This window comes from Patiria miniata, unplaced genomic scaffold, assembly GCF_015706575.1.
Source record: "Patiria miniata isolate m_02_andy unplaced genomic scaffold, ASM1570657v1 HiC_scaffold_3, whole genome shotgun sequence".
Taxonomy (NCBI): Eukaryota; Metazoa; Echinodermata; class Asteroidea; order Valvatida; family Asterinidae; genus Patiria; species Patiria miniata.
In genome coordinates this window covers 17,453,332-17,463,477 of record NW_024037069.1, presented here as the reverse complement: position 1 = coordinate 17,463,477, position 10,146 = coordinate 17,453,332, and the positions used below count along the sequence as shown (strand labels likewise).

Below are 10,146 nucleotides of genomic sequence, written 5' to 3'. Positions count from 1 at the left end.
TAACAATTCGCATCGCACTGAAACTCCTATGAAGTATGAACTGGTGTCATATGAAATTTGGCCCCCGTTAAATCTAGCAATAGGTACTGTATCATGTCACTGTCCTAATCATGCTCACTATAAGGCATGCGCAATACAGTCAATGAGTCCGTATTTCACAGAGTCCACATTTCACACAATACCCGCCTTCAGACGGTTTTTGGTATTAAAAAAGATGAGGCGCTAACATTGCTACTCATAAACGTATTGCCTTTTGCGTGGTGCACATGTATCTCCGGCATACATGAATTAGAAAGCTGCTCTCGCTGACTATCAGTTCAGATCTCAACAATTCAATCATGGCTTTGATGAGTATGAATAACACATCGTCCATCATGAACGTCACCACTATGGAACCGGCTACTCCTAGCCCATCTCTCTACCCGTACAATGCCCGCATCGGCGTGGCCTGCGTATGGATCTTAGCTGCGGTCCTTGGTCTCATTGGGAACAGCCTGGTGATCTGGTCGGTCGTCCTGTCCAAGAAACTCCGCACGGTGACCAACGCATTCGTGGTCAACCTCAGCCTGGCCGATTTCTGGACAAGTTTGTCTTACCCGTGGCAGGCCGTCGCCATACTGAGCCATGGGTCCTGGCCGTTAGCTACAGAGGTCCCATGCTACATCGCGGCTGTGCAGTTTTACACCGGCCTTGGTGCAAGCCTTTACTCATTGGCGGTGATAGCCTTCAATCGCTTCATGCTGGTCACTCAGAAAACTGAAACATACAGTCGTTGGTACTCTCCGAGAAAAGTCTCCGCCATGATCGCTGCGACTTGGGTTATGCCGTCGATCGTGTTCTTCTTGCCGCCGATTATCGGCATTGGCGACTTTGGTTACGATCCTCAGGACAACACGTGTTCAGACAAGGATGGTCATCCCCGCGGCCAAGAGTACAACCTGGCTCAATCTCTTGGTCTGTTCCCGGTCCCCATGCTCATCATCATCAGCTCCTACACGGCACTCTACATCCATCTCAAACGTCACTTCAGGAAGCAGAAGAGGAGGCGCGCCCAACAGGGGAGCCCGTCTCAGGATGTTGATGGGGGAACTGTTGGCGAGTCGACCGTCAGTTTCACCGTCGTAAGCGAGTCAACAGCGATGCCAACCAACAGCGTTGCCAAAAGCAACCGGCGAGCAATCAGCCGTCAGCAACTTGCTATCACCAAGAATCTCTTCGTGGTGTTCTTCATCTTCTTCTTGTTGATGTCCCCTTATTTCATCTCTCTGGCTGTACCAAGTAGTCGTAAGTTTGCTCTCTATGGGGCAACCATCTCTATATTGAATAGCTGTGTAAACCCCATCATCTACACGGCAAAGCATCCTCAGTTCAAGTTGGTGCTTCGAAATATTCTTCGCTGTCGCTACTCGCAGATACCCGAACCATCTGACTGGCTAAAATCTGTCTTGTCTCGTCAGAGAAAGTAGTAACAACGGAGGATGAACGTGGGTATATTATGAGCCCTTGTATTTTGACCAGCTGTTGGCTTCGTCGGTAGAAGTTAAACTTGTTCATTGAGAAAAGGTCAATCTGTGTTGCAGTGCAACGGAGATAGTTGCAATGCAACGGAGATGTCTTATACCGTACGTATTTTTGTCAGCACTTAAGATATGAAACGTACAATTAGTATGGTAAAAATGTTCTCAGGCTAAGTCCACGTTAACGTGACATGGCTCTGGCAAACCAAAACAATTGTAAAATTTAACGTCTATGGTATGAACACCAAATGAGTTAGATGAAAATGTGCACGATCACCTGTAAATAAGACTATATACATGTAAACGGCAAGCCTACAATCCTGGTCAAATCTCGCTGGGCCCCCAACCCCGGCGGGGCCTACCCGATGGTCCCCAATACCTATTTTCCCCGAAATCCTTAGGATTAGGGTTGGGGTTATAGGGTTAGGGTTAGTGTTTAGGGTAAGGATTTCGGGGAACATCGGTATTGGGGAACATAGGTGTTGGGGAACATATGCACCTCCCCCCCCCCCCCCCCCCGGCCCCCGCTCAATGTTGTCTCTCATTCCGCGGTGTGTGCCTCATCAGCTGGAGAGAACAACATTGACCGGGGGAGTGGGAGGCTAGTGTCCCAACCATTTTGGCCGGGATTGAAGCTAGTAAAAATATAATCCCAAACTGCACAAAATTATATTCGATTGATCTTGAATGGCTAATAAAAAAAATAGTAGAATAAGCTATGCTGATAACGGGGTGAAAATAGGTAGTGGTTTTATTCACAAATGCAAGTCAGTCAGTCAGCGACGGGGAGTCAGTCAGTGAGTCAACAGAGCCTGAATGCAGGCCATTTAGCCTTTGAGCTTCCGGACCCCTCCGCGACCCTTCTATGCGCATTTTACACGGGTTGCCGTTTCTCTTGCTATTGTGTTTTACAAAATGATTTCTAACCGTAATCACCCCCGAGAAACAGTAATGTTGAAGAAACAAACTGACGAGTAATCAGTTGGAGCTGGGTAAAAACGAATTTTGACCTTTAATTACCATCCGAATTTTCGTACCTACAATCCCGGCCAAAATGGTTGGGACACGTCCACACATACCCTCCCCCGGTCCCCCGCTAAACCGGTCAATGTTGTCATCTCGCGTTTGATGGGCAGATGGGCAGTGCTTTGTACTTTGATATAGGTTTACCCGGCTATTTTAAAACGTTTATCAATCGAATTCACCGTTTTTAATATTCAAATTCTATAGCATCAAAACGAATTTGGTGCCGGCACCTAGTGCACAGTATAGGACCTACGGAACACTGGTGCCTATAGGGATCTACGAAACACTTCATCCGGGCCTGTTGCACCTGAAGCTTATTAAGATGAGATTGGAGCATAGCACTCGACTGATGTCCGCATTGGAGGGGGAGTTTGCTTAAGATCGAGAGCGAAGAGGAAATGGGCGCCGTCTAAATAACACACAAAAATACGTTACGCAACCATAATTGACGAGCTAAAACGTCGCTCTACAACGGAAAGGGCAAAATAACCCGTCAACAATTGAAACTATCTACGACCCGATCTTAAGAAAACAATAAATGGTTCTAGGTTTAAACTCAAACGTAACTGTAACTAGTAAAATAGCCTAGTGGTTAAATTGCTCACCCACGAGTGGAGAATCGGAGGTTCGAATCCCGCGTGTGCGATTTTTAGTTTTCAACACGCGCTGTCCGACACTTTCTATAAAGGATTTAATTTTTTTCCTAAAATACAAACAGTACCTTAGCTTAATAAGATCCGTTACAATGCACTGCGCAATACAACCTTTAATCAGAGGTGATTACTCACATGCATTCTATTGTCAATTCAATTGGTGTTAATTGTTCACCTTTATTAAACTGCTCATTATGCAGCCTTTGCGGGAGAGTTATCGATTCACTTCTGTCAGCGCGCGTCTTTTGTGTATTTAAACAGAGGGCACATACATGACTAACATACATGAGCTATGGAAAGATATCCCATAATTCACATCCGCCTACATGACAAAACCAAAGAGCAAAATGTTTTTGTAAATGATTTAGAAGATCTATTTCTAAAAATTAAGGGAAACGACTGGGCTTAGACATACTGACACAAGTCGTTCATTATTTTTAATCCCAAATCGCATAAACAGGGGACCAACATTTTTGTTTGGCTCCCCCCCCCCCAAAAAAAACACCCTGTGTTCTGGATCCGCTTTTGATGGGTGCTAGTAATCAGTGGTGCGCGCGCGTGTATATGACGTTTTTACTAACGAACCGGATAGGCTGGCCGCTCCGGAACCAGCCTAAAAATCTAAACAAAAGCTTCAGAAGAGTATCGGAGAATGATGAGACCGGTGGGTCTCATGACATATTTCGTTATGTCACACAATGAATTAACAGTTAACTAGAAAAGAGCAGAATAAGCGAAGCCGCGGAGTTTGAGCAGAAGCGTAGGTCTGTCCAGATTTATATCATGCTTTCAAGAACACTGTGTTGACATTAATTGGCTTTTCCGCAAAGTTGCGGAAAAGCCTTTGTTTCTCTACGAATTTTTTTTCTTTTTAGCTGTTTCGGTGACACACCGAAACAGCTCTTGTTTTCGTTAAGATTTTTTTTTTTCTTTTTTCTTTTTTTTTTTTTCTTCTCCTTTTTCAGACTTTTTCTCCATAGGTTTAACACACGTTTCTTCTGGCAGTCCACTTTGCCACTTTTATAAATCCGATTGATATCAGACTTGGTACATACTTAGACCACCACCCACAGATGGTCCTAGAAGAAATTTGTGATCGTGACGTCATCAGGTGTCAGGTTACGTCACATTAAAGATGCATTTTTCACCATATGTTTTGTACACGTTTTAAAACACTCCAGTTTGGCATCTTCGAAAATCCGATCGACTTTAAACTTAATTCATAATTAGACCACCACCCACAGATGGTCCTAGAAGAAATTCGTGATCGTGACGTCATCAAGAGTCAGGTTACGTCACATTAAAGATGCATTTTTCCCCATAGGGTTTGTACATGTTTTAATACGCTCCACTTTTTGGCACTTTCGTAAATCTGATCGACGTTACACTTGGTACACACTTAGACCATCACCCACAGATGGTCCAAGAGGAAATTCGTGATCGTGACGTCATCAGGAGTCACGTTACTTCACATTAAAGATGCACATTTTCCCCTTAGGTTTTGTACACGTTTTAACACGCTCCACTTTTTGGCACTTTCGTAAATTTGATCGACTTTATACTTGGTACACACTTAGACCACCACCCACAGATGTTCCAAGAAGAAATTTGTGATCGTGGCGTCATCAGGTGTTGGGTTACGTCACATTTAAGATGCGTTTTTCCCCATATGTTTTGTACACGTTTTAAAACACTCCACTTTGGCACCTTCGTAAATCCGATCGACCTCAGACTTGATACATACTTAGACCACCACCCACAGATGGTCCTAGAAGAAATTCGTGATCGTGACGTCATCAGGTGTATGGTTACATCACATTAAAGATGCATTTTTCCCCTTAGGGTTTGTACACGTTTTAAAACACTCTACTTTGGCACTTTTGTAAATTATGCGATCGACGTTAGACCTGGTACACACTTAGACTACCACCCACAGATAATCCTAGAGGAAATTCGTGATCGTACCAATGCCGAGATGGGTTATAGATGAAAATTCATGTGATGTCATCATCAAATGTCATGTGACGTCCCTTAAAGGGGCATTTTGTTCTTTATAGGCCTATATTTACAGACCTATACGTTCGATTTGGTTATAACTTGACATGTACGTATAATGTGCTGTTATAGATGACATTTTTAGTGACGTCACTAATTGTTCATCACGTGCACAGAGTAATTCGAATATCCGAAACAGCTTGTGTTTGTCCACAAACACATTTCTAGTTTTTTTTTTTTTTTTTACCCCCCCTCCTTTTTCAGACTTTTTCTCCATAGGTTTAACACACGTTTCTTCTACCACTCCACTTTGCCACTTTTTAAAATCCGATTGATTTCAAACTTGGTACATACTTAGACCACCACCCACAGATGGTCCTAGAAGAAATTTGTGATCGTGACGTCATCAGGTGTCAGGTTACATCACATTAAAGATGCATTTTTCCCCATATGTTTTGTACACGTTTTAAAACACTCCAGTTTGGCATCTTCGTAAATCCGATCGACTTTAAACTTAATTCATACTTAGACCACCACCCACAGATGGTTCTAGACGAAATTCGTGATCGTGACGTCATCAAGTGTCAGGTTACGTCACATTAAAGATGCATTTTTCCCCATAGGGTTTGTACATGTATTAAAACGCTCCATTTCGGCACTTTCGTAAATCCGATCGACGTTACACTTGGTACACACTTAGACCATCACCCACAGATGGTTCTTGAAGAAATTCGTGATCGTGACGTCATCAGGTGTTACGTTACTTCACATTAAAGATGCACATTTTCCCTATATGTTTTGTACACGTTTTAAAACACTCCACCTAGGCACCTTCATAAATGCGATCGACCTCAGACTTAATACATACTTAGACCACCACCCACAGATGGTCCATTGTAATCATGGCGTCATCAGGTGTTGGGTTACGTCACATTAAAGATGCGTTTTTCCCCATATGTTTTGTACACATTTTAAAACACTCCACTTTGGCACCTTCGTAAATCCGATCGACCTCAGTCTTGATACATACTTCGACCACCACCCACAGATGGTCCTAGAAGAAATTCGTGATCGTGACGTCATCAGGTGTTTGGTTACATCACATTAAAGATGCATTTTTCCCCATAGGGTTTGTACACGTTTTAAAACACTCTACTATGGCACTTTTGTAAATTATGCGATCGACGTTAGACCTGGTACACACTTAGACTACCACCCACAGATGGTCCTAGAAGAAATTTGTGATCGTACCAATGCCAAGATGGGTTATAGACAAATTCATGTGATGTCATCATCAAATGTCATGTGACGTCCCTTAAAGGGGCATTTTGTTCTTTATAGGCCTATATTTACAGACCTACATGTTCGATTTGGTTATAACTCGACATGTACATATAATGTGCTGTTATAGATGACATTTTTAGTGACGTCACTGATTGTTCATGACGTGCACAGAGTATTTCGAATATCCGAAACAGCTTGTGTTTGTCCACAAACTCATCTCTAGTTTATTTTTTTTTTCCTCTTGGGACTTCCAACCAAAATGCCATAGACTTTGTGCACGTTTTTTCTAGCAAACACTTTTGGCATAAAACAAAGTCATATGACATCAAAACTTAACATAGTCACAGAACATATAGCAAAGGTCGTTCGCGAAGATAGACGTCATGATGACGTCATCATGGGTCACGTGACGTCATCATTCATGTGCATATTACAAAGTCCTATATCTACAGAACTGTTAGTCCGATTGAGTTGAAACTCGGTATGTAGGTAGATCGGGATGTGTTATAGACGAAAATTGAGGTGACGTCATCATGACGTCATCGTGTGATTTTATATAGATTTTTGAAGATTTGGACCTTTAAGCCATATCTCACTAACGCAATATGATAAATTCAAAATTCTTTTTGTATTAAGTTCGCTGGGCAATAGATAAATGCACAAAATTTGGAAAAAATGTGTGACGTCATAATGACGTCAGCAAAAATGCGATTTTTTGAAAAACATATAAGGGAATGTCCGATCGTCTTGAAACTTGGTGGGTGGGTAGATAATAACACTAGTACACACAATCTTGAATGACGTCACGATGACGTCATCGGTCGATTTTTAAAGATTTTTTTAATATTGCCAATTTTATTCTGCTTAGAAAATTTAACACTTTTATCGATCCGATTTTTTTCAAACTTGGTACGGACTAAAACCACCATAAAATAATGAGCACTGCCAAGTATTGTTACGATGACGTCATCATTAGACATGTGACGTCATCGTTAACTTGTATATTTTAAGCCCCTATATCTCATGAACAGTACGTCAGGTTGGGTTGAAACTTGGTATGGGGGTAGGCCGGGATGTGTTACAAATAAATATTGAGGTGACGTCATCATGACGTCATCGTGTGATTTTATATAGATTTTTGAAGTTTTGGACCTTTAAACCATATATCACGAACCCAATATGTTAAATTTAAATTTCTTTTTGTATTAGGTTTGTAAGGCAATAGGTATATGTACAAAATTTTGAAAAATGTGTGACGTCATGATGATGTCATCAAATATGCGCTTTTTTGAAACACATATAAGATAATGTCCGATCGTCATGAAACTTGGTGGGTGGGTAGATAATAACACTAGTACACAACATCTGAAATACGTCACGATGACGTCATCAGTAGATTTTTTTACGATTTTTTTAATATTGCCAATTTTATTCTACTTACAAAATTTAACACTTTCATTAATCCGATTGTTTTCAAACTTGGTACAGACTAAAACCGCAATAAAATAATGAGCACTGCCAAGTATTGTTACAATGACGTCATCATTAGACATGTGACGTCATCGTTTGTATATTTTAAGCCCCTATCTCATCAACAGTAATTTAGATTGGGTTAAAACTTGGTATGGGGGCATGCCGGGATGTGTTACCAATAAATATTGAGGTGACGTCATAATGACGTCATCTTGTGATTATATATATATTTTATATATGACAAATGCAATATGCCAAAATCAAATTTCCATTTGAATGAGGTTTGTTAAACAAAACGTAAATGCACACAGTTTTGCACAAAACAGAAAAACATGACCTTAATTTAAAAAAAAAACATAATGCGGAAAAGCCCTATGTTCTGTTGCAAACAGACATAGACCTCTAGTTATTTGTATTTGTTGTCTTAAAATAATCACTTCGACTTTAACCTGACCAGAAATGTATGCAGCAAAATACTCAGCCGGAAATGGATGGTTGGATGGTTTCAGACTATTTAAACATTATAGCCTCACTTTCATTTCTTTTAAAATGAGGCTGAAAATATAAGGGTACGTTTAATCACAAATTTTAAATTATTCATCAGAGCAGACTGGTATTAATTTGTAACATATTTATGTCATTGCGCCCATAAAGCCCACATTGATGGCTACTTTGTAGAGTAAGAGTGGGTAGTTGAAACAATGTGAAAATCTTTTCGCATTTACGTTGCCACTAAGAAGAACAGAACATTTCGACAGGGCGTCAAAAATAAAACATTTCCCATGGATCCAAGGCCAGCTGGATCGAGTCATCGTGTTGACGTGACGTAAAATCTCTATGGCTGAACATAACTATATCAATGTATGTAGCATACCATATTTATATGAACAACGAATCCAATTTTTGGTTTATTTTCATTTCTTGACAAGGATATTACGTGCAGAGGTGAATTGAAACGTAACCGTTTCCTGCTTTACAGTTTAGAGTGTGCTTTTTGTGTTCCCGACCTTTAAGACAAATCGAAACAAAACAAAAGAAAACATGTACTCTGATCTGTGTATATAACTTTGGATTATGTTCGTATGTTTTCCTTTATGAAGTCTTTGTATAAGCACTTGATGTAGATGAATTAAAGTTTAAATGCACAATATCAGCGTGCTGGCTTTTATTGGTTTTTATTTTCACCTTCATATCCATAAAAAAAAACCTGCCAGTAATTTACAGAAATTATAATTCTGCGTATTTCTGGATGCATGCAAATCGGTAGTGATGCCATACAAAGGCCCACTATAAATCTTCGAAAGCACCTTTGTTATATTTCAGATTACAACATAAACATGAAATATTAGTCGTCCAAGGCCAAATTGGACGATAACTCAATGATCTGAAACTCTCGTATATTGCTGCCCATGGGAAAAAAAATGAATGTCAACGAACAGAACAACAGAGCGTTTGTTCGAATTGTTTTGTTTTTGCCCATCGATACCTACCCGTCTCTTTCATTCGCCTTTCGTTCTCATGCTTCGCCTTTCATTCCGGGTTGTCGCTAGAAAAAGGGGATTGTATTTCTTATAAAATTAATCGATGTCGCAGCACAAGTTGCTTTTGCTGTCCGTTTAGGCCTACGGTGACATTTATCAAAATAGAGTTTCAAAAAAAAAGAGAAGAAGAAGGAAATATGAATCAAGTTGCATAGAAACCAAACGTAGCATGTGTAACTGGCAGCAAGCCGAAACAAGTTGTTTTGCAGAACATCTCAATCGCAGGTCACCTGGGTTTCTGTTCGGAATTAAACACCTCTAAAAAGCGGTTCATTATTGGCAATATAGGGGGTGCGGGGTGTTTCGTTTGAAATAACGACCTTTTCATTAACGCTCACAACCTTGATCGACCTTTTCGTCCAGTAGTTTGAAAGTTTAACCGTCGGGAATCCACCTCAATGAGGGGCATAAATCCGGGGTGTACACTATAAAAAAAAAGGTCAGATTTGACTCGAAACCAGTTACATTTGACTAGCCATTCAGGGTCAGCTGCAGGGTGCAACTAAAAATGTGTTGGTCAGCCCCCCCCCCCCCCCCCCCCCCCCCGCTTTTCGATTTGAAAATTAGCTACTGCCATAATCAGGGTTCGACCTTAACTTTTTTGTTAACTTGCTAGCCGGGCTACTGAAACAGACTCTTAACTAGCCCGCGGGCATT

At 40.9% G+C, this 10,146-nt stretch overlaps 1 protein-coding gene across 1 annotated transcript; it reads left to right on the top strand.

Annotated features, from left to right (window-relative positions):
• The first annotated feature begins 266 nt into the window (after positions 1–266).
• On the top strand, positions 267–1,483 carry LOC119738696 (protein trapped in endoderm-1-like). Its single transcript, XM_038213624.1, has one exon. The coding sequence runs from the start codon at positions 339–341 to the stop codon at positions 1,464–1,466; it is 1,128 nt and encodes a 375-aa protein (XP_038069552.1). The 5' UTR covers positions 267–338; the 3' UTR covers positions 1,467–1,483.
• Positions 1,484–10,146: the final 8,663 nt, after the last annotated feature.